This window comes from Eimeria tenella, genomic scaffold (assembly GCF_000499545.2).
Source record: "Eimeria tenella Houghton genomic scaffold, Eth_scaff3, whole genome shotgun sequence".
In the NCBI taxonomy this organism is placed as follows: domain Eukaryota; phylum Apicomplexa; class Conoidasida; order Eucoccidiorida; family Eimeriidae; genus Eimeria; species Eimeria tenella.
The window spans coordinates 421334-445276 of NW_013542870.1; the positions used below are offsets into that span (position 1 = coordinate 421334).

Here is a 23943-nt window from a genome sequence, read left to right on the forward strand (position 1 = left end):
CGGGCGCTCTTAGTAAGTTAGAAACAGCTGCAAGTCACTCCTGAGACAAGCCAGTGGCTGGACGCGGCTGAGGGCCTGCGTGCAGCAGGGGCCCCCCAAAGGGGCCCCCAGCCCTGACGAGCTCCTGGCGTCGTCCGCTGTGCTATCTTCTACTAGTTTTGGGAAACAGAACAGCATGGTACTGTAGTAACAGGATTGGAGGTGCCTTGTTCTGTTGTCGAGACACCTTACTTCCGTACGCCTCACTCGCGGTCTTGCAGCGGCCTTGGTTGCGTCCCACCTGTGTTAAGAAACCTCTTGCAGGTTCGCCACACCCACGCTACACCAGTTTGTGGAAACAAAAGGCCCCTGATTCCCCTGACGCTTGCTGGATTTGGTCAAGAAGCCGGAGCCCTGGAGCAGAAAACTGCCCAGCGTGCAAACCGTCTCTGCGCGTATTCCGAATCTGTTCATGAAAAGAGTAGTATACACTTGGGGAGTAAATGCAGTAACAGGGCTAACTATTTTTATTCAAGCCCTCGTGGGGCTTCCGAGCTCCCGCTGCTGCAGCCACGGCGTCGTGAGCCTGGCACGGTGGCCCAAGAATCGTGTGGGGCTTCTGCCATGAGTTCCAATTCAATGGAATAATGAAAAAGCTTAATGACTTAACTGGAAAAGGAGAAAGATGATGAGGAACTGGCAAATATATAGACGAAGAGAGAGATAAACATGAGAACAAAAAAAGACAAGCAGACAGGGGAAGAGGGTTGAGACAGGGGAGACAAAAAAAACAGTACAAAGTTGGGACAGGGGAGACAAAGGAAGAGGCACAAAGTTAAGGTAGGGAGTGACAAAAGAAGAAATTTATAGAAAAAGGTATCCAAAGGAACAGCCAGAACTCTAAAGATTGGTATTGTGTGTGGAGAAAAGAACTAACACAGAGAAGGAAACTTAAAGAGGAGGACAGATATACGCAGAGGCATAACGACGGATACGTTCAGAAATCTTCACGCAGAGCCCGCAGACTTATTGGTTAGGAGGCTTGGAGCTGCTTGGGACTGTGTAGCGACGGGTAGAGTGCAACGAGCGACGGGTAGAGTGCTTCGCACTGGCTCGAAGCTGGAGCGGTTTCTGTACGCCGGAAGCGACGCGTGCAACACACACAGTGTCAGTCGTGCACTCACTTGAAAAGTGGCGCATTTTGACCCTGCGAGGTCAAGGACTGAGGAGTCGCAGACTTTCTGCTGAAGCGTGCTACTACTAGGTGCATGCAATCGTGTGTCTTGCAGCCACGCGAAAAGCAACGTCAATTCTAGAAGGGACTGCAGCGATTTCACGCACCATCTAGCCGTTGTACACAATCTGCAGAAAATAAGACACTATGGCGGTGCATAAACGAGTTTGTTTAGTCTGGAAGGAAGCATTCATGGCTCCGTCGTGGAGCTCCAGTCCGAGGATATACGCCTTGAGCCATGAATATCTACTGTCTTTCGAACTCAAAAAACCCGTCTATGCGCCGCTATAGAGGTTTGCTGCAACTATCCACTGCCAGCAAGAAACACAAAAACAAAGTGCCCTACTTCGACTTCCCGCTCATAATGGCGTGTGAAGGTAGTCGCCAGGAGACTCAAGACAAACGGTGGCTCCTCCCCCAAAACTAGGCTACTCTTCGTCCCCCGTCCTGAGATAGGTAGCTTTGTAAAGAAGGGGAAGGTCTAAGCAAGGATCACCAGCAAATAATAATTAGGCCATTTGATGAAGGTTGTGAGCGATTTGAGACTATCTTTAGAGCCTCATGAAAACAATAATGTGCGCAAATAATTAAAATTTGAGTAATTCTCCCAAATGGTCTAGCATTGGGCCCAAATATATCTCGGGAAGACCGAAAGTGCTCAAAAGGACGTGCAGTTGAATGTCGCCCGCAGTGCCTTTCTCGCGTTTCCCCGTCCCACGTTAATATGGGGGCTCCCATGAGCCCTTTCGAGTTGAGTCGAGGGCCATAAATTTCTTGGTTTGTGGGGCTCCCCACACTGTGCGTGCCTCCGCAGCGGCTTTTGGAGACAGGTCAAGCCAAAAGACGTTTGCAGTCGCTAACCACGCAGTTAACTTCAGCCGTTCTGTTCCGTGTATCTCGAGACAAGCTAAAATTGACGACGCGCCGTCGGATTGCGAATCGTATGCAAATTATCTAACTGCCTGGCTAGCCAGCCGGCTAGGCTAGCTAGCTAGATAGCTTGTTAGCTAGCTTGTTGGGGTGTCTGCGAGCTACACGACGAAGAACTCGCTCCACACTTTGGTGTGCGGCTTTTGAACGACCCATTCACTCAAAAACTTCTGCAGCCGTTCGGCGCAGGCCGGGGGCTCCCCTGCAGAAACACATACGGAAAAAAGGGACTTGTACGCGCCTAGCTAGCCAAGCCGTATTACTTGCGTAGCTATTTAACAACGAAGAAATCGCTTAGAAAAGCGCAGCCTGTGCGCTTTGGCGAACAATAGTGCAAGCGATGTGGAGCTGTGAACTTCGACAAAAGGCGAAGCCTATCCTCGAGGCTAGACCACGCAGAAGACAACAGGGCACGATAATCCAAAGAGACGGTATGTCCACGCCTCACCTGAAGTGCACAAGTATTTCGCTCCATCGACAAGATCTGCCAAGTCGACCACCAGACGCAGATTTTGGTCGTAGAGTCGCCGGACAGGGCCCGCAATGGGGGTGATGACCTGTGGGCAAAAAGAACGGACGCGAAAGCAGCACATGACAACACAGTAAAGCGCGGTGTGTTCCAAAACAAATTTTATCGATATTCAACGGTCTAGCTTTCCGGCTAACGTAAAAAAACTGGCCGTTATCTTTCGCCCGCTAAATACTGCACGCAGTGAACGTGCTGGAACCACGAGATGACAGTGGCAAGCACGACAGCCAAAACATAGCAGTAGAAAGGACTGAAGGAAGACAATAGAAGGATAATATGTCTACAGAGGTAGGTTGGATGACCAATACAGCGACGGGAGAAGCACTGGGCTGCCACAATAAATTGGGGAGGTAATTTGGCGGGTGTGAGCTGTATGCTTGTTTTTTACTTTGCAGGCACTAGGACGAATAAGGAAGCGACTGAGAAAGCGAAATGTGCTACTTACTTTGGTGAGCTCCTGGTAAAGAGCCTCGAGAGTCCTGATGTGGGACTTGACAAAGAAGGGAGTGCCATCGTGGTGCTTGTCGCCATTGCGGAAAAGCCATAGCAAACGCGGCGGAGAAGTCTGCAGCCCAAAACGCTGCACCCCGAGCGTTCCGGGAGTCACCGGCGCCTTTCTTGCTGCAGAATAAAGGCGCAGCACTAGTAAGAAAAAGTGCACCGTAGTGCTGTATATAGAGCCTCTCGTTGCAGTAACAACCCCACCTGAGAGTAACCTCTGCAGAATTTTGGAAGGGATTTGGTGTGTGTCGCATGTAAGAAGGGGAGGAAAGGGAGAAAGTGAATACAAATATGCAGTCACAACGGAGACGGGAGAAAGGCCCTACAGCTCTACGGCAAGGCAACCCAAGCTTCAGGAATTTACACACAAGCAGCAGAAAAACTAGAGGCGAAATGAAAAGCACAGAAAACGTGGCACGACATTGAATTAGAAGGGGCCATGGCATGTGCTGAAGAGGAATAAAAGCATGAAGGAAGGAGGCGACAGAAGGGGAAGAACAAAAGGGGAAAAAGAGATGCATATAGGGAAGGAAAAGACACGAGGGACTTGAGCTGAGATGAGAAAGCTGAGAAAAGAGACAAAAAAGGACCTAGAGACATCAGAGGAGCAGGAGGCGCGAGCTATGGAGACAAAGATACGGGAAATGGTGGCAAAACAAAGGCTCGGGGAAGGCAGATCAGGAGACTAGAGATAAATGTGATGGCGTAGAGAGATCGCGACAAAGAGATAGATGAAAGAGGCAAGGAAAGAAAGACTATGGAAGGCACCTATGGCAGAGATGAATACTCACGCCTCCGAATCACTGAAGAATAAACTTCATGAGTCCTCGAGGGGCTTTCAGTCATGCCGTCGTGCGCATACAAATACTCGCGGCCCGCCAACCCGCGGCCGTTGCCCAACTCGTCGAAGCGCTCCCTGTGTACACCCTGCGCAGCAGCGAAACGACCCACAACAGCAGACACCACAAAAATAGGAGTTCAGCAACCGCAGCAAGAAAGGTCTGCCCAATGCAGCAGAACCTACCCAGGCATATGCATGAAATGCGAACAGAGAAGCAGGGAGTAGAAGAAGCAAAAAATAGCAGGACCCAATCGTACAGAAGAATACAAGGAAAAGCAGGCCTCTATAGCGGCACAAAAATACTGGGGAAAAAAAACCACAGTCACATGGCGGCAGACTGACGAAAGATGGTGGATTTGGCACCGGGCAGAGAACAGAAGCAAGCAGACAGGCTTGAGAATGTATTCACGAAGCCTCGAGCTTTCTAAGTCTAGCATCAAGCGCTAAGCTCAACCATCAATCTTTACCGTGTAAAAGGCCGAGTTAGTGAGCCTGTCGAAGACGGTTTTGTACTGCTTTGGGCGTTTGTCCGCGCTGGCAGCCCTTAGCTCCTCCGGGGTGCCCGGAGGTCCTGAGAAGCCCCAAGGCTCATAAAAATTTGTTCTAAGGGGTACAACGACCGTCGGAGGACAAGGGGGAGGGGGCGTGTAGAAGGAACGGCGCCGTTGCTGCTGCTGCTGCTGCTCCTCATCCTCCTCTTGGCCGAAAGACACTGCGCGGGATACCCATATACCCCCGCCGCTCTGAAAACAACCGCAAGAGAAAAGAAGCGGAAAGGCACTTCGAAAGCAACTAACGGGGCTGTTAAGCCTGCTGGAGCTGCTGCTGGCGCCGTCTCTGCTAGTTGTTGGTGTGTTGCGGCCTGATGTCAACGTGTAATTGCGAGGAACACTGCCACGATGGCCCGTGGTCTCTTTGACAGCAGCTCGGCTGTGCCATGCCCATTAGTTGTTGCACCTCGTAGCCTTTTTTTAAGGGAGACGAGGAACCCCCCAGGCGGCAGTAGCCAGGCTCAGCCATGCTGCGTCTCCAGGGGGGTGGCCGTTAGGCAGCAGGAGGGTCACGGAGGGGAGGCAGAAATGCATACAAACTCAGCTGCCACATTCACCAGGTGACGCAGCCGCTTTGGCTGCCGGGCCGTGGAAGGCCAACTGTGCAACAGCAATCGGCGCAGCTACGGCAGCGCAGGCAGTGGCAGCCAAAGCCAGCTGCGGAGGCACCACCAGAGCCAGCTGGAGTAAGACGAGCCGCGAAAACTCGTCTAGTTATATGAACGAGGCAGTGGTAGAGGACGAGAAAAAAGTGCCCTGATCCCGCAGCTAGACCTTGTGGAAGGCCCTGGCCTCCGCCGACAGCTGCTGCTGCCACAGGGAAGCACACAGTCAAAAAAGGGCTAAAGGCAAAAATTAGCGACGAAATTTCGTGTTTTTGCTTTCATAGACACTCGAAAATCTTATGTTGGCAGCGGCAGCTTCTTCAGTTGCTGCTGTCCTTTCCTGTGTTGCGGCTGTAGGAGCTTCGTAGTCTGCGGCCTTGCTGCCGCAAGTGGTTACCTCCACAGTGCTGCCGACCCTTCAGGCGCAGCCGTGCTTTTACGAGCACTTTTATAAGTTGAATATCATGATTCCCCAGATAGACCTTATTAGTAACGAAAATATCTCCCGGTTTTCCAGGAAGGCTTGCAGTAGCACCAACAGCGGCAGTAGGACAAGCACAAACCGGCTGCATTAGACCACACGTCCCACCTATACTGCAACAATCCCTACGCTTCTGTCGTGCTCTTTGGAGGGCTCAAATTAAATATTTGAGTTTGAAAAAGTTAAACTAAACTATTTCAGTGTTACGTGGTTTAATCGTCCCGGTTTCCTTAAATTGACCGGAAAATGACTGCCGGTCCCAAGCGCTGCCGCACGTAGTGACCTTCTGCCCAACTACTGCCAGTGCAAACCGACCGTCATGCCAAATGCACAAAATAATGGACACTTAAAATCGGATTGCACTTTGGAGAAGAAGAATAGAAAAATTCATCAATTCGGGCCCTTCGCCGTTGCCCCACGGATCCAGGCACAGGCCGTTACCGCGTACTGCTCGCGGCCGAGAGCTTTGATCACCAAGCTAACCTTGACTAGACGCCTTAATTGCAGGTCATCCTATACACTGCCCGTGCAGCATGGCTTAATCTGTGTGGTACGTGAATGACTACTGACGGCTCAAAGAGCCGTTCATACAGACACCCCCTGAAAAGATGCAGAGGCACCCGGCTCAGCCCATTGGTCTGGTTACTGTCCCTGGACCTCTCTCACCACCTCTTCTGGCTGTCTAGTCTGGCTGCGCTCCCGCATGGCAGCGCTGCTCTTCTGTTCTTTCCCCCATGTGGTCGACAAGGACATCTTACACGTTTACCCTTGATCAGCAGCAGCTGGGTGAGCACCTTACTTGGCAGACGATGCCCAAGTTGCCTCTCAAACGCCTCCCGTCCTCCAGCATCACCGCTTGCAATTCAGAGCCTCATTATACCTTTCTTTCCCAAAAACTTTCTGTCCCCCAGCACCACTCTACCCATCTCGGAGCCTCAGTATGCCTTTTTATTCGTGCCCACTCCATTTGTCTAGATCGTCTATTAATTCAACTGCTCGTCACTAGCTATGCGTCAACCCTCATTGCTTATGCCTTTTCGTCAACCCTCACTGTTCACGCTTCTAGCTTTCCTCTGGTTGCATCTGCGAGCAGTTGCATCTGCTCGTGCCAAGCTAATGGGGCTACTCTCGTAGATTGACAGTCAGTCAGGTGGCATCCGCTGGCGTGTTCCCTAATGTGCGTACACTCATGTGATGGGCATGCACCCTTTGATCTTCCGAAATGCGCGCAGTCTTATTCGTCTAACCATGCGTAGCAAACGATGCGGTAACTTGCGCAGATTGCTTGACAGATTGTTGGCTAGCTGCCGAGAAAGGCGCTGAGCCCGACAGCTAACTCGCAGGCTTTTTAGTCACCTGGCTAACTCAGCAGCTTCCTGGTAATCATAAAGCCGCAAAGGATACTAGGCACTCAATCCTCGGCTGACGGCTGGTTGGAAGGTCCCGATGGGCCCGTCTGAAATCCAAAACGCTACGAATATCCCCCAAAGGCTCACCAGAGTCCGCAAGAGCTCCCGAAAATCCAGATGCTAGTGAAAGTTATAGCAGCTGCTATTCTTTCTGGCCTACGCACAGCTGTTCTAAGCAATTGAGGGTTATGGATTTTGGGCGCTCAATGGGGAGGCCCAGTGCGCGAGCCCAGACTGCGCAGTAACGACATCACAGCAGACATTTCATTTCTTTCGTGTGGTAGCAGCAACAGCGAGTCAGCGAGAAGAACCAGCAAAAGGAGGAGACTGAAAACATGACGATAAAACTGAGACAGAGCTGTGTGACTTGACAGAGAAAACAGCAACGGAAGCTGCAGTAGCTGACCAAACTGAGCGGCGATGCCAAGAGAGCGTGACACTCCGAAGAGGACCGTGTAGAAGTTCTCCTGTTTCAGGCCGAAGGCTTGCAGCAGAACCCCCGAGTGGCAGTCGACGTTGGGGTAGGGGTTGGACACCTTTCCTAAGGCAAAAGAAAACGGTGAAAAATCCAGAAAACGGAGTATGTGAAAAATAGGTCTCAATCCTTTAGGACTACTTGCTGCTCTTCGGAAAGACGTGAAGGGAACACAAGGAGCTGTTGCCGATATTGAGACGAGAGCCAAGAAGACAGCAGCAGCTGTACAAGTATTATGTGCTCACCGGACAACGTTTCTGGGACAACCTCACGGACGACTTCAAGAAGCCTGAAGTACATCAAGGCATCCACAACTCTGCGTACTCTCAGGCGATGTCTGCCATCTTTACGGGAATCCTTCAGAAACGTTATGGCGAGTAATGCAACTAGCCGGATGAGCTAGCCATATTACAACTAGCGACTCTTTCGGGATAAAAGAGAATCTAGCGTCGGTGTGCCGGCAGCAGGAACAGCAACCGTGACATTGGCCGCCAACTTCACGAATATGTATTGCAGCTGCGACAACAAGAGCTGCTCGGCAAAAGACGCACTGGAACAGGGGGTCGTGCTGAATGTGTTTCAGAGCAAATTCGCGCTGTAGGGTGAACCTGCAAGTAGAAGAAACGGAAAATGCAATGAAAGAAGAACCAACTGTCAAGTAACCACAAGAATGATGAAAGACCTGTGGAGGTGCAGCAACAGCAGCAGCAATACGCGAAAGCAAACGATGAAGCAGTCAAGCCACCACCGCCAGTAACAACAGCACAAGCAGCAGCAAACCTGGGGTCAGTCACCCTGAGGACCGCATGCCCAAATCCAGGAATGACGCCTCCTGCCTTCAGCGTAGCCTGACAGTTTCGAGAGAGGCACAACCGCAGCAGCAGCAAGATATATGGTGCTGCGACTGATCTTAGAAATCTTGCAAACGGGATGCCTCTTGGATGTTCTCGTTTGCCAGGCAACACTGAAGCAGCTGTGACAATGCCAGCAGTAGCAGCAAGAGCAGTAGTAGGAAACTGTCAAAGTAATAAGAGCTAGAGCCGCGCAGCAGAAGTAGTGAAGCGTTTCCAGGTACAGCAGAAATGATGGCAGCAGCAGCACCGGCAGCAGAAGAGACCAACGCAACAGCAATGCCAGCTGAAACTACAGCACCATCCGTAGTACATGATCAAATATCTCACCTTGGCTATCTCTCGGATGTTTTCCTTTGTGGGCGGTGACCCCTGCAGCTGTCTTTGAACATACCGCAGCCAGGCCAAGCACATCTGATTCGCCAATCCATGAAGAGGGCCTAATGAATGACAGAAACAGCAACAGCAGTAGAAAAAGCAGTGGCAGAGGAAGCTCCACTCGCGTCTTTCTGACCAGCATCCATCTAGGGAAGAGCATGGATATGCGCTAATGCCGAGCGCATTTCCACTACGGTGCAGCACCCAGGGTTCAGGGCTTCGACATTACCGCCAAGTCCACCCATGCCGGCAGCAAAGGCAGCGAAAGGATCCGCTAGGGCAGAGCCAACAAGGTGAGCAGCATGGGCAGAAACGTTGCCCCCTGCAGGAAAAACAGCAGATGCTGCTGTGGCTGACGCCGTTGCTCCTACCACTAATGCCGCTTGCTGCTGCTACGACTAATGCCGCTTGCTGCTGCTACAACTGTGGCATTTGTATTGCAAAGGGGGAAGAAAAAGGACACGAGACAGCAGGATCAGCAGAGCCACACGTTCAGGCAGATGCTGCAGCAAATTACCCTGTGACATGTAATGTCGCAACGGCGTGGAAACAAACACACAAAAGCCAAAAAGCATTTGGACTCCGCACCACACAAAGAGATGGCACAAAAATGCAGGACACAAAGGCAGATATTGCATGGAAGGACAGAGGCACGATAACCAAAAAGGGGAGACGCTAATGGTTTTGGCTGTGGCCAAACAAACCTTCATGATCGGCATGCAGCAGCAGGTAAAGGCGCAGAAGCTCATCGTGTTGCTGTCCCTCAAGGCCTAGCATTCGTGCGAAGTTCGCTGCCTGTGAAAGATAGGCCAGAATAGACAAACGATCTGAAGAATGAAGTGCGGATCAGTAAAGCTTTCGCCGTCAGACAATTTACCGCACGCCACTCCTGGTTGTCCGCTGCGGCTGCTGCAGTGGCAGGGCAACCATTTGGCTGTCCATCAGCAGCAATTTCTAGCGCCACGGATTTGCACAAATGCAGCGACGAACTCCCCCAGGGCTATCTTCACAGAGCTGATCGGCATCGAAAGTTTAACCTTCAGTGCTCACGAAATCAAGCTTAGGGTCGGGGCACGGCACACAGCCGTCGCCAAATTTTCTCCTGTAGATGTGCGCGGCCGTCACCGCAGCGCGCGCTACCTGAAAAGGACAAAGTAAACGGCAATACACAGCACTATGCTGCTGAAACTCTGTTCCTCCTGCTGTTTCTGCTATTGCTACACTTGCTCCTGACCCCAGGCTGACACGCATGCTTGGCCTGGCGCTGGAGGCATGTTCGCTGCGTCATCAGGGAGCTCGTTACGGCTGTCGTTGCTGCTGTTGCTGCTTTTTCTGGTATTGTTAGCAGTGCTGCTGGAGGCGCCCCAGCAGTGCAGCAGTAGCGACTGCACCTAGCAGTACCTTTAGGAAAAGGCAGCAGCAGCAGAAGCACCAGCACCATCGAGCAAGCTTTAACAGCTCCGGGCGTGTGTAGCTCCCGCACTAACAATTAATGCAAAATAAATAGCAATAGCAGCTGTAGGTGACAATGTTTACCAGAGCGAGCGCGTCAACAAGCGCCGGCTTCCAGAATTCTTTTTTCCCCACGGAGCCGCTTCCTGTTACTGCTCTGAAGAATGAGAAGTCTGAGAGGGCAGCAGCTGCAGCAGCAAACGCTGCCATTGGGTGACCATCGGCCGGCAGTGCATCTAGTATCGCAGGCACTGCAGTAGGCACTCTCACGAAACGCTCGTCAGTGTAGCTTCCGAGATGCGTTGGCGCTTTAGCTGAAGCATCCCCAGCAGTGGCAGCACCAGCTCCAGACCCAGTAGCAGCAGCGGCAGGTACTGTCATCTCATATAGACAACGGTGCAGCAAAGAGACCTCAGACTCGGTAGGCACCTTAGCTGCAAGCACACGTAGCAGTGCAACAGCAAGTGCAGCAGCAGCTACAGCAGCAGCACTAAGCGCACGAGGCTGAACACCTGCGACACATTTACTTGAAAATCAGCGACTGCAATTTGCAGCTGCGGCATTTGCGGAGAAAGACTGCCGGGGGCAAAGCGATGAACATGAATTACGGGGCAAAAGGACAGGTAACAGATGAAATAGAAAACAGGCAATAAGACGGCGAAAGCAGGGGGACCAATACTAAAGCAGGCGCTTTCTAGGAGGCCAACGAGCTGCCTGTACGAACAGAAACAACTAGCAAATAGACCCAGCATGTGTCAGTCGGTTAACCCTCAGAATGAGCGCTCTGGTGAGGCTAAGACGCACATGTGAGCAAAAACCAAAGGAGAGCCTCCACTGACGGATAGGCGTGGCTCGCCTGCATCTTGGGCAAATCCTGCAGCAGCAGCTGCCGCATAGCAGTGCCGTGTAACCGAAGACCCAACTCAGGGTCAAGAACGGACGTCTCCGTCAGTAGCGCCGTGAGGCCCCTCATGCCTAAAGGACGACAGCAAACAAACCACAGCAGGCACGCGTACTTTTGAACACACAGTGGATTCCATCAGCCACAGATTAAAGTCCAGAAGCAGCGACAGCGGAAGCAGTAGCGGCAGTCACTACTGAAAGTGACCACTCATCACGCTCCAATCAGCAGCTCCAGAGGTAATCCAAAGTTCGCGGAACCTGGCGGAGGACACCCAGTCAGGCCATATTCACCTTACCACCAATGATGTTGACAGGGGTCACGGACCCGATCTTCACAGCCCCGTACTCAGCTCGTATGCGCTGCAACCGCTGCCGCTTCTCCGCTGCTGCTGCCATGAGTTGCTCCTGCAGCGTTTCAACCGCTGCACGCACAGCAGCCGCCGAAGAGTTTTCCGGCTGTTTAAGACCCTCGCTGGCGCTGCTGCTGAATGGATTTCGAGACGCTCGAATGCCCTTGAATGGCGCCTCTGTTGCTGGCGGTGTCGCCGCCGTAGCTGCAGTTGCTGGCTTGGAATATGGCGTCGTTGCCGCCCAACTGCGGTAGGCGCATGCTCCTGTTGCTGCGGTGCCGCTGCAAGACAGCGACGAGCCCTTAGAAGGGCCCAACAGGAAACGCACAAGGGGGGCCCTCATGATGTTCGGGTTTGCGGCAAGGAAAGCCTACAGTCTGCAACGTAAACCTTGGAATTTCCAATTTGCAATAAGGGGATACGGTGCGACAATAGAGGTCTTCGCTTACGATTTTTGGTATGGAATTTCACATAACTGCAGCCTTTGCTCGGGACGGGGCTGGCGGCAGGTGGTGCTTCGTCACATTTGTATGCTCACCCAATAACGCTAGATAGGCTTCTAGCTTTTTTAGTTTTCAGTTATTATGCTGATTTATGAATATACCTATTTAGAAGGAGCTTCTTCCGTTACTGCTGCGCCCTGTCTCTCTAAGCTCCCTGTGCCGACGTGCTACGAGCTGAAAAGGGCCGCTGCTGTAGGGACCAGGAACAAAACTTTCCGGTCCTTCCTCACTCTTTTGACCTTGAAAAAATCAAGAAGAGTACAAAATCCGCAAGTAGGCGCAAACTGAAGGCTTTAGTGCACCCATTTGTGCTCCCCCCTCTGATTTGAAATTTACAGAATAGATGCTCGCCTGACAGATCGCCCAAACTGTCTTCATTTTCCAACAGACTAGTCCAGTTGGATGCACAAATACTAATATATGGATGCTCATTAGAAAAGAGTAGACATTGGGCTGATCAAACGGTGGATGTTGACGTTTTGTTCTTATTTACTGGCAATGTAGTGTTCAAGGGAAAGAATGAATCAGTTCCGTGTCTCACATTTGCCTTCAAATGCCTAGCGAACACAAATTTTTCCTGACCGAAATATCATCAAAGGAATGTATGGCTACCCAGTAAAATACCAAAAAGGCAAGTGGGAGAGGCGCTGTGGTAAACGTAGAGATAGTGGCAAGAACGATGCAGCTTTTGCCTTCATCAGGGAAGACGAGGTGCCCACGACGGTTACAAGATTATACAGGAATATCGCACCACTTATTTTATTACCGAAATTGAAGGCGCGCAATTAGACGGTCGCAACAAAGATGGGGAAAATCACGGCACCTCGACCAAAATGCCTCGCGGCACGAAAATCTGCGTATTTTAATAATTTCCATGGAGGGTTCTTGTGCGAAACTGGGACAACACCATAGCATGGGTGCACCGTGCAGCAAGTACAACGAAGAAAGAACTAGAAGAATACGTCGCTAAGCACTGCTTTGTTTAACTGGACACACTTCTCGAGGCTTACTAGCATCAAATTACATGGTATCTAAAGAATCTGAATATGATCGCTGTGGCTGTTAAGTTGTCGACGTCAAATAAATCACCTAGAGACAGCTTTAGCAGCTCTGATGTTCACAGAAAGCGACAGAAAATAGTCATGGCAGTATTTGTATTTGGCAGCGAAATTAAAACGGACAGCTGTCATTTTGAAGCAAGGAAGAGAGAAAACTACCTATACAGAGTTCGCCACAACCAAAACGCGGATCCACTGTTTATAACTTTTTCTATGAGCTCAAGGAGCTGTGATGTCGTGTGCATCGCATTTATGAGACAAAGGAGATATGACGACAATGCAGACACAAGCACGATCCTATATGGGCATATCTGTTTAAACTCCCAGGCCTTAAGAAATATAGGGAGCAGGTCGATGCTGGCAAAACGCATTAGGGGACTTCGTAGGCCATCCTACAGACCCGACTGGCGCGTGGTAGGACACCAATGAGTTAGTCGTGAATTTTCATAGGCAGCAATATGACGTTGCCGCCCCCCTCGCGCCTGACTGTCCACCCGGTTGGATGGGTAGCTTCCATGATGCTGACCCCCGGGGGCGCGCACAGCCATGCGCCAGCTAGCGGCTTGCATCCTTGGCTCACTGAGCCCAGCGCCTGTTCCTGCATATTCCACGGTACTTGACGGAGTAGTTGGCCGGTGAGTCACGGGCCGCATCCCATGTCTTGTATTGGTTCGGCGGTTTTGAGGCGCCCGATGCTCCTGTCTTACGTTGCGACGGGGTGCGTGCACAAGAGTGTTGAGAGGACGCTGACGCACGACGGAGCACCACGCAAAACATGCTATGCAATTGAAGAGAAAATCTCACGCAAATTTTTTACGTAGCCCAGCAATGTTGCTGCCTCGTCAAGGGCTCAGGTTCATTAGAGATGCTCAAATTGTGAAAAATACGCATCGGAGGGTCATTCAGAAGCTGTGCACAGCAGGGTTGAAACGAAGTTGAGCCATTCATATTTCAGGAAAATAATGAAGCTCATGCATGCTATGGCCTGTAAGCTTCATTCGTGAAAACAGCGGGCACGCTGGTGCACACTCGGGAGGAATAACAAGAGTAGAACTCACGTTTTCATGAGCAAGCGCAGTTCTTTGAAATTCGGTCATAGCGTCCGAAGCCACAGGCGGGTTCCGCATTCCCGTGTTTCGATATTGCATCTGAACCAGTGAATAACGGGTATTCGCAGACAACGATACCAGGCGTACATGCATGTGTGGAATGTGGAAACATAAGTAGATGCAAATGCAGGTCCAACTTCATTGTTGTGGTGGTGCGAGTGAGAATCAGTCCTAGTCAAAGAAGCTCTAAGATCAGGTATGCAAGGTAGCCTGTGGGTACTTACTTGGGGCCACATGGCCCTTTCACGTTGCAGGCGCATATGGGCCTCAGCTAGATCCAGCTGCCTCTGCGCGACATTGAACCTTGCTCTTCCGCACCGATTCCTGCGTCTGGGGGCATAATAGTGCTGATTTGGAAGTGGTGGCCACTTCTGCTCGTAGAAAATTGGCGGCTGTACGGCTGCAGCAGCTTGCCGATAAATTTCTTCAAGAGGAAAATCAGGCTCTGCAGGTGCTCCCCAGGCAGGAGCCCTGCCTGTTGAAGAAGGGCTCCAAGCATCGTCAGTGCCTGATTAAGTGGCGAAAGCGTATGCATTGTAGTCAGTTGCAGAAGAACGGGGACAAGATGAACAGTACTACCTTTACACTGGAGTGCCATAGCACCATTTAGTGTCTGAGCACTTACATGCTAAGTGAAGGTCTTGAGAAATTTCGTCGAACTCGGCCTGTGCCCTCAAGGTTTCAAAGAATGTGTTTGGAGTATGATTCTGTTGAGGCTCTTGTTCCGCTGTAGTCGTGGTATTGGCGTCACTGAGGTCTAATGGTGCTGGTTGGGAAGTATGAGTGGCCCATGGAGCTTGCTGATTGCTTGGAGCAGCAAACATTAGCACAATCGAGTAACACAAGGCAGCTAGAGCTGCAGTAGTCTTCATCTGTAGAGAGGTTGGCTCCGTGGAGATCTGTAAAAGGAAAGCTCACAGAGAGCAGCACGCCTGTGAGATGTAAGAGGAACGCCTAATGCCCATTAATGTCTTATAGTAAAGCGAAACCTGTGATATCCGTGGATTTCAGGGAGAATAAATATGGAAAGAGCTCTGCGTGACTTCAGTACTCTGAACTCCAAGAACACACGCGGCACTTGCGACTCATTTCCGCTTAGGAGCGATAAGCCACTGAAAATAGGGTGAGCCATAGATCTAAATTTAAAATTCATCAAAATTTCAAAAAACGTTGTCCTGAGAATTGACAGATCTTCGTTTGATATCACGAGCGGGGTCTCGGAAGGCACGAACGAGCACTTGCTCATTGCTTACAGTTGAGGCGCGAGTCCAGGGAAACGCAAAGTATCATTTAATTTAGACTCATAAACCGGTTTCAAATCGAAGATTTTAAAGCGAAAGTTGTCGGCGACTTGGAGGGGCCTCTGGCTGATCGGTCCTGCTGACAGCTGGGGTGACCAGGACCAGGGCATATCCAATGTCCAGACACTGGTTACGGGGAGGCACCTTGACGGGTGAAAGTGAGCTTAATTTACATAAATGTTCCTCAGACTTATAGTAAATGATTTGTTAAATATACTTTTTAAGTGTTCAAAGATTGCGGTTACGCTTTGGTCAAATGTTACACCCCCGGTGCTGATCACTCTCCAATCGAAGCCCAGCGCCGGTTTTCGCACGCAGCAATTGAAACTATGGAAGCAGCCAGAAGAGAGAAGTAGTCGCTGTGTGCTTTTGCATTAAATAAAAGCAAAAATGCTCCCCACAATATTTTTGACTCTTCTGTTGCCGGAAAGGCGCTCGCCGTTTGCGAAGCCTGTCACAACGGAGGCAACCGACAATCAGCAGGCATTCTCCGTATTTTCCAAACGCCAAGTGCGCATAGGATGGAACTAAACAGTATCAAAACGCCCGTCGCAGTTCAGAATTGCCGTGAGTTGCTCAGAAGGGAAAAAAGAATGGCAACTTGCATACACAGTCCCTATATAGACCACACTATGTATTGTTCGCTGGCTGATAGATCTTCGTGTCTTGCTCACCGCAACATATTTCACAGTGTGCAGTACTCCTCAACCAGCCTCGCCTCTCATTCTTAAGTAGAAAGGTACTGTTTTTCGTCGAGAACTTGCAGATTTGCTGACATAGAGCCTTCAATGCCACCTCCACATTCCGTTGCTCCAAAACATGAAAAAGAAACGTAGAGCCAAATAAGTTATTGTCTTGCAGATTAGAGCATGTACGCAGACAGGAAAGAAAGCAAAGACTATCCCGCTGCCGTGGCAGCAGCTGCTGCTGCCGGCTGTTTATTGCGGTCGCAACAGAACTGTTAAGTTAAAACTAAACGAAAAGAACCAACGCGTAACAGGAGCAGCACGGCGCCCCGTAGGGATTAAAATTTAAGACTTTCCTTCGGCCCCTCCTGCCGCGGCAACAGGTGACGAAGGTGCCCCTAATGAGGACGCAGGCGAGGGAGACTGGCTCCCTCCCACTGAGCCCTCTATTTGTTGCTTAGAGGAGGGCAATCCGTCACTCTGAGGAGATCCTCTAGGCTGCTTCGGGGGACCCTGAGATCTCCAACTTGTGGAAGAGGCCGACGGGCGGTGCGCCTCGTTATGGTGTGGCTGTTGCAGCTGTTGCTGCTGCTCCGACGGGTCCTGACGCCTACTCGCGGGCTGTCGTGCACGCCGTTCCCTTGTAGGCGCACTGACAGTCCCTTCGACATGTTTTCTACTCCCAACCACTTGCTGCGGCTGCGGCTGCTGCTGTTGCTGCTGCTGCTGTTGCTGCTGCTGGTCGCCCTCAGGATGTGCCTTTTCCAGCTGTTCGTGGTCTGGGGAAGCATTCGGGGCCTCGGGAAACCCCGTGCTGCTTCTACTTCGCGTAGCACCGCGAGATATGCTTCTTGTGATGTGGCCCTTTGCCCTGTGTCCATCCCCGGTGGCTGACGTTGCGCTGGCTGGCCGACCGGATAGATGCTGATGCTGATGTTGCTGCTGCTGGTGCTGCCTGTTTTGCAGGTGCCGACGACTTACTGGGGTATCTGAAGATTCCCTTGGTCCCCCCCCACCAGCGTGAGATACGCTGCCTGCAGAAGAACTCTTGCCAGTCTCATGGCCTCCTTGAGAGGGCCCCGTCCAGCGGCCACTGCGCACCCTGTGAGTCGGTGAAGCAGCAGCAGCAGCAGTGGAGCCTCCTGCTGTTGCTGTAGCTGACGCTGGGTCGGGCCCTGCAGCATCGGCAGCGCCTGACCTTGCCTCTCCCCTGCTGCTACTACTACTACTACTACTAGTTCGCGGATGGGCCCCATTAGAGGCAGATACCAAACGAGAAGAAGGAGTCTGCGGAGATCCTTCGGCTGCTCTTTCCGCTGCTGCTGCCTCCTCGAGTTGCCTAGCAGCCTGACGCTCTTGCTCGGCCTGTGACAACGAATCGGCAGTAGTCAGAACTCCAGATGAAATCGAAACAGCAGCAGCAGCAGCAGTAGCAGCAAAAACAGGAGCGCCATTTGCGCATATAGCTACAGCACCTTCCAAACACCGCCCTAATGCCTGAACAACAGCAGAGGCGGCCCTATGGGCAATTCTTGTCGAGTGATGCTGGAACGAACAAGATCTCACAATTCTGTGTCTCTTCTCAACTTCTCTATTGTTCGCAATGATCGCCAGAATGCGCCTGTCTAGAGCTTCCTCCTGCTGGAGGTCTCGCTGCCGCGGTGCAGGGGGCCCCTGGAGGCCACCTTGTCCCCCTCCCTGTGAACGCCCGTGACCTGAGATAGCAAAACATGGGAAGGCAGCATAAACAGGCGTTATAGCACAGTCCCAGTTGCTGCAATGCTGTTGCTCTCTTTCTGGTGCAACTGTTCCTGCATCTTCACCAAGACGTACTTGTTGCTGAAGATGGGGCCCCACCTCTGGAGCCTCTGGCAGAGTCGCCATGGGCCCCCGAGAATCCTTCGCCGGGGCCGCTTACCCCAAACCGACTCTGCTGCTGACGACCCCCTCTACGCGGCTTCTGTTGCTGTTGCTGATGATGATCTGGAGGGTACTGGCGCAATGGGCCGCGGTCATGCCTTTGGTGGTGTTGTGCTGCACCAGCAGCCCCTGGAGCGGCTGCGTGCCTTTGCTGTCCTTCTCCTCGCAGCTGTTGTTGTTGCGGTCGGTCCCTCTCTGGCTGGCTGCTTCGGCTTTGCAGTGAATGGCCTCCAGCCGGAGTCCCCCTTGCGTCTTGCAGTGGGACCCTGCCGTGATGCCTACGCGCGGATTGCTGTGGCTGCTGCTGCTGCTGCTGCTGCTGCAGCGCATTGCCACCGCTGTGCTGAGGCATGCGTTCTGCAGGTAACGTAGTTGAACAGTCAGAAGCCCTAGGTAGAGCGCCGCCGGCAGCGTGGTGCTGCTGCTGCTGCTGCTGTGGCGGCGGTGGCGGCGGCGTGCTACTTTGGCAGAATTCTGCTGCTGCTGCTGATGCGGCAGGCGCAACAACTGCTGTTACTGCTGGCCCAGCTTCTGCTGCGCTGCTCCGGTTGGTCCTGCCACCCCTGCTCCGCGTGCTGCTCACTTTCGGGGCTCCTTGGACTGGCTGTCTCGTCCTAGTGCTATCGCTTCCCCTCTGCTGCTGCTGCTGCTGTTGCTGCTGCTGGTGTGGCGGCTGCGGGAGCTGCTGTTGCACTGCAGGTTCATCTGACTGGCTCCGGGCTTGCTGCCTGCGCTGGTCTTGCTGATGCACTTGCTGGTCAGCAGCAGCAGCAAACTCTCCATCATACATCTTTTGGGACTGAGGGACTCGGCCTACGTCTGCTGCTGTTCCCGCTGGAAGCTGCTGCTGGTCGTGGTGCCGCTGCGGCTCCCCCTGGAGCACCTGTTGCTGCATCTCTTGGTGATGAGTCGGCTTCACCTGCTCGTGCACCTTCGGCTGCTGCAACTGCTGCTGCTGCAAAGCCTGCAAGTGCTGCTGCTGCTGCAGCTGCTGCATTTGAGGCAACAAGGCAGCTGGGACTCCGTATGCCGCCGCGAGCTTGGCCTGCTGCGCCAGGGTATACGCGTATGGCTGTTGCTGTAGATACGGGTCTTGCTGTTGCATATGCTGCTGTAATTGCTGTAGTTGCAGTTGTTGCTGAAGCACAAGGGCCTGCTGCTGCTGCAGCTCAATGGGAGACCCTCCTGGCTGCTGCATGGCGTATATCATTGGCATTTGCATTTGCTGTAGCTGCTGTTGCTGCTGGAGTTGCTGCTGTTGTATTTGCTGCAATTGCTGCTGCTGCAGTTGCTGCTGCTGCAGCTGCTGCTGCTGCAGCTGCTGCTGGTCCAGACTGCCAAGCGGCCCAATGTCGCTGAAGTAGGGTGGCAGGGGCCCTAGCTGGGTAGCAACGCCCATTTGCTGCAATTGCTGAAGGTGCTGCAGCTGCTGCAGGGCTGTGTTCGTTGCAGCAGCTGCTGCAGGGGTCATGCTGCCGTAAAGTGATGGTGCTGCTGCGGCTGCGGCTGCTGCATACGCGGCTTCATATGCAGCAACGCTGCTCCCATATGGATCTAGAACTTGCTGCTGCTGCAGATGCTGCTGCTGCAGAAGCTGCTGGTGCTGCGCATGTTGCTGCTGCATTAACTGTTGCTGGTGTCTACTCTCCTCTTGCTGCTGCCTCGAAGCAGCAGCAGCAGCAGCAGCAGCCTCCATCTGATAACTGTCCCTTGCATATGTTGGTGGACCTGCCTGAGGACCCTCATGGGGGTTCTGCAGCTGTTGCGTGTATGGCTCATCTGTATCGTTTGCCGCTGTGCTCTGATGGCGCTGCTGTTGCTGCTGTTGCTGCTGCTGTTTTTTGGAGCCTTCGGAGCGCCATATCTCCTTAGACCCCCGCTGCTGCCTCGCCGAAGGCGCCTCAGAAGCCCCTGGCGCAGATCTGGCCCCTCTGCGGGGCCCAGGAGGCCCTTCTCCTGGATATGGCATTTGCTGCGGGGCAGATGCACACAAATAACACACACTGACTGCTGCCCGAGTTCCGCCGCTGCGGACGGCGTGAAGGTGCGGCAGCAGCCGCAGCTGTTCCCTCTTGTCAGTGTATCGTACGTCTATGCTTGTTTCACTGGTGTCACGTGGCTTTTGTATCGTATAGGTTAGACTTTAGTGCACTTGCCAGCCGCTGCACCCGCAATTAGCCTGAAGTAAGGGCAGCAGAAAGAATGGAAAGTATACGTACATCTGCAGGCTCACAATACAGCTACCGCTGCACAAACGGCTGCAGCCGAATAGAGTAGTCTTTTGTGTGTTGCTGCTGCGGGTATTGCAGGAGCAGCAACAGCCACCCCCTTGTTGCAGGGGGGGCAGCTGAGTGCAGCGAATCGTGGGGGGCCCCGCTGCTGATGTGGTTGCAATGTAGGTCCCCTGGGCTGCATGTCTTTGAGTTGTTGTGACTATCTAACCATCTCCTTTTCTTGGGGCCCCTTGCATGCGTTGCTGCAGCTTGGGGGCCCCGCTGCGAGCACCTGCTGCTGCTGCACTGCTGCCCCCACAGCAACAGTGCTGGGGCTGGAAAAGCTACTGTTGTGGTCGAACCACTCGGTTATTCCTGTTCTCATTAGTTCAAAATAAAAATTATACAAATATTTTTCAAATTTTGGGTCGAGTTCTGCTTGATTTGTGGTCTGCGGACCTGTGTCATCCCGTGCTCCCTCGTCACTGGCCAACATTTGCAGCGCAAATTACTGGAAATATACAGAACATGCAGTGGAATATAGGATGGCTTCCACAAAATTGTGGGAAAACACAACCACGTCTGAGCACGGAAGTGCTGGGCTCATCGCTTTGTTTCGCTCCGAAAGGGGTTAAAGTGTACGTCGGACGCACTTTGAGACTTCACTCTTCACAAGCGGAAAAGAGTGCGGTGTGCAGCTTGGAGATACATGAGTAAGTGCTTCTTGGATATGTATTGATAAGCAAAAATATTGTGTAGGCAAAGAGGCGTGACCTCCCAAGGATGAAGGAAGTCGTGTGATTGGTAGAATTGTACCCAGTGCAATGAACAGCAAAGTATGAGGTCTGCAGAGCGACTCTTGGCTAAGAGAGCCGACAAGTGATAATTAGTGGGCAAAACTTTCAGGAATTCAACGTTGGAGAATGTCTTGACCTCGGATTCTATGGCGTATTCTGGCTGATTACTTCGGCCCACAAATCCAGCTGAGAACGAATAGAATACTGACTTACCGAAAAACACCGGCCCCATTGAGAGGCCACATTGATGGGCTTAGCTCAGCGTCTTGACACTCCAATGGGAGGGGCCATGCCTAGAAAATGGCAAATAAGCGTAGGAGGAGAAGGCAGACCCGTGCCCTACACGCCAGTCACAACCAATGACCAGTAATTGTCGACGGAGCAGTTTCTTTGCACGAACACGTAGTGCCGTATATCTGCTGTCAAATTTGCTGTCTCTATTCTGCAATGCTCTCCTCTGCCGAAGTAAATCCTTAGAGGCTTGGGGAGGGACGGTTTGGTCCTTGAGACTATGTTTGCTAGTTACTGCGTTTCCTCCGTCTACTGTCTTTGCACTAAAACGCGACGTTAACCTGCATGTTTTTATCCAGTTCCCTGGCACATAATGTTTGTTCTAATAGCTAAGTCCCAGATCGTTGGAGCAGCTTTGCATTCAAATGCTCCGCCGGTTTCTGCTGGAGCGACTAGTGAAACTTGGGCTGCTTAGCATCTAGCCTTCAAAGTTTTTGCAGATTGAAAAAGAATTCGCAAGTTAGTTCACCTCTAACTCCCATGAGAAGTGGAAATGAGGAATGTGCCGTCCAACGAAAATAAGCAAGACGTGGCTGCGAAAATGAAATGTGTAGCGGGAGTCTGCTCATGAGGCGTGAATTGTCAATTGTAGACCAAGAAAGAGGCACAAAATAATGTACAGTTTTCTGCTGCTAGGGGAGTTGACCCTGGCAGCACATCAGATACGAAGCAGAGGCTTAACAGGCTGCCTGTTTTCCGCACGGCTCCTACGGTGCTGTCGCTAGTGTATACGGAGACGCCTGACTCGTGAAGCGTAACTTGGATTGCGCACTGAAGCACACTATTGCATGCTTCTGCGGAGAAAAATAGTGTGCATTGAGCTCTGGCTTTGCCTTGTCTTCCAAAGCTACTTAGTATATGTTAAAGGACATTTTAGGGGCTATACAGATGCAGTGCCACGATGCGGCAAACTCACAGTAGGTCACTACGCTACCGAGCGGTATGGCTTAGATTTGATTCAGCCCCACCAAGAAATCATAGGCTTAGTTCTGTTCTATATACCGTGCCTGCAAATGGTGTGTCGCCTTCGCATTTTTTAAATCATGTCCCACAAGAAGTACCCGCGTCCTTGAGTCCTAAGATTGGCGAGACAGTGACGAGGTATGTTCGCACCAATACGACTGACAAGGGAACAGAATAGTGGAACCGCAATTGAAAGTTGTCGCAGGCGCAATATCTCTGCCCTCAGCCCACAGCTCTGAATATCAATATGGTTTCAAGGCCAACACATATATACCGACAAGCTTGCGAACAAGCAACACGCACTGATGGACAGAGGACATGGACAGAGCTAGTGAGTCTGGAAACTCTGCCGCTTCAACGTCTTTTATTTGCTGAAGAGTGGACAAACCAACGACAAGTAGAGTTGCTTGAACTACAAGGCGAGAGACTGACGGGACAATGCACCAGCTTGGAGGCCTTTGAGGAGACAGCAAAAGTCCGGCCTTTTCTCTTTAGTCCGGGCTTTTAGCATCGGAGGTTATTGGCATCTGGAAAAATTGAATGATCGACTGACCCTAGAAAAGTGCAGCGTGGCCCAAAACTCCAGAGACACTGGCGGCCTATTGCAGGTGAAGACCAGCAAAAAGTCCAGTTACTGAAGGCAATGCGGAAGGGCTCAGAAGTGTTTTGAGTGTACACATTAGACACGGCTAAGGGTGGTGTGCATGACAGAAAAGAATTGAAACCCTCCTGTTGTAAGATACCGGAAAAGCTAGCTAGAAGGGAAAGCAACATCAGTATCACAGAAAAACTATCAGAGGATCCAAATTTGCTTTTATCGGGCCAGCGCTTGCGTACCGATAACTGTGAGAAGTCAGTGGAGGGGAAGCCAAGAAAACACTGGCTGCCGAACGCTGGAGGCATTTCCTGTTTAGCAGGGGACGAGAGCATGATTAAGACCCCTGTGTGCTGATCTAAGCGTAAGTTATGTGGAAATGTACCTGTAGAAATTTCGGTGAGTTGGTTCATTTTGTTTGATGCTTTGGGGAACGGCATGGGCCCAGGCTGCCTCGTCGGGGTCTGCTGCCCATTCTTTTCTTTCTGCCACCGAAACTCATTCGAAGCGGGCACGGACTATTTTGTTTTCCAGATATTTTTTGTTCTAATTTTTCCTAAGTCGTAGCAGCGTAGGACATTGGAAAGCAGGCAAAGTGAGAACTTGACACCTTGAAACACACGTGCTAAACGCTGCTTGCTTGAGTACAGTTAGGTGTGGCACTTCACCGCAGCCTATGCAGCACCTAGAAACTCAGTCAGAATCTTCATACCGAAGAGCAACCCTTCCCGATTTAAATATTTCAAGTACCCAAACCATGAAGTCGTGCTAAGTAGGCCAATGCGCTAATGCACCTCTGCACAGCAGTAGGATCGCCACTCGGTGCAAGCCATGAGTGCCCATATTTCATATGAGTAGCGATTATATTACAAAAAACAGACCAATGCGTCTGGGGAAGGAGTGCATGCCGTTCCCTGAAGTGGTCACCCCGCGGGCATTGCGTGGTGTGCGCTCATACATAGATAGATCTGTTTACTCATTCAGGAATACGTGAGCAAAGCTTCAAGAGGGCTAGATAAGGATGGGCATTAGTAGAAG

General features: G+C 51.8%; 3 protein-coding genes across 3 annotated transcripts; all 3 read right to left on the reverse strand.

Moving 5' to 3' along the window:
* Positions 1 to 2244: 2244 nt before the first annotated feature.
* ETH_00019550 (uncharacterized protein) lies at positions 2245 to 5034 on the reverse strand (the record flags this gene model as incomplete). Its single annotated transcript, XM_013375770.1, has 6 exons — positions 2245 to 2345; positions 2592 to 2700; positions 3118 to 3293; positions 3965 to 4100; positions 4482 to 4757; positions 4972 to 5034. The coding sequence occupies 6 exons, from the start codon at positions 5032 to 5034 to the stop codon at positions 2245 to 2247; spliced, it is 861 nt and encodes a 286-aa protein (XP_013231224.1).
* Positions 5035 to 7202: 2168 nt separating this feature from the next.
* On the reverse strand, positions 7203 to 11812 carry ETH_00019555 (citrate synthase, putative; the record flags this gene model as incomplete). Its single annotated transcript, XM_013375771.1, has 12 exons — positions 7203 to 7294; positions 7467 to 7601; positions 7781 to 7824; positions 8087 to 8143; positions 8316 to 8383; positions 8717 to 8826; positions 8994 to 9086; positions 9469 to 9559; positions 9815 to 9904; positions 10301 to 10650; positions 11021 to 11191; positions 11416 to 11812. The coding sequence occupies 12 exons, from the start codon at positions 11810 to 11812 to the stop codon at positions 7203 to 7205; spliced, it is 1698 nt and encodes a 565-aa protein (XP_013231225.1).
* A 4659-nt stretch (positions 11813 to 16471) lies between these two features.
* Positions 16472 to 20015, reverse strand: ETH_00019560 (uncharacterized protein; the record flags this gene model as incomplete). Its single annotated transcript, XM_013375772.1, has 3 exons — positions 16472 to 17491; positions 17693 to 17841; positions 17960 to 20015. The coding sequence occupies 3 exons, from the start codon at positions 20013 to 20015 to the stop codon at positions 16472 to 16474; spliced, it is 3225 nt and encodes a 1074-aa protein (XP_013231226.1).
* Positions 20016 to 23943: the final 3928 nt, after the last annotated feature.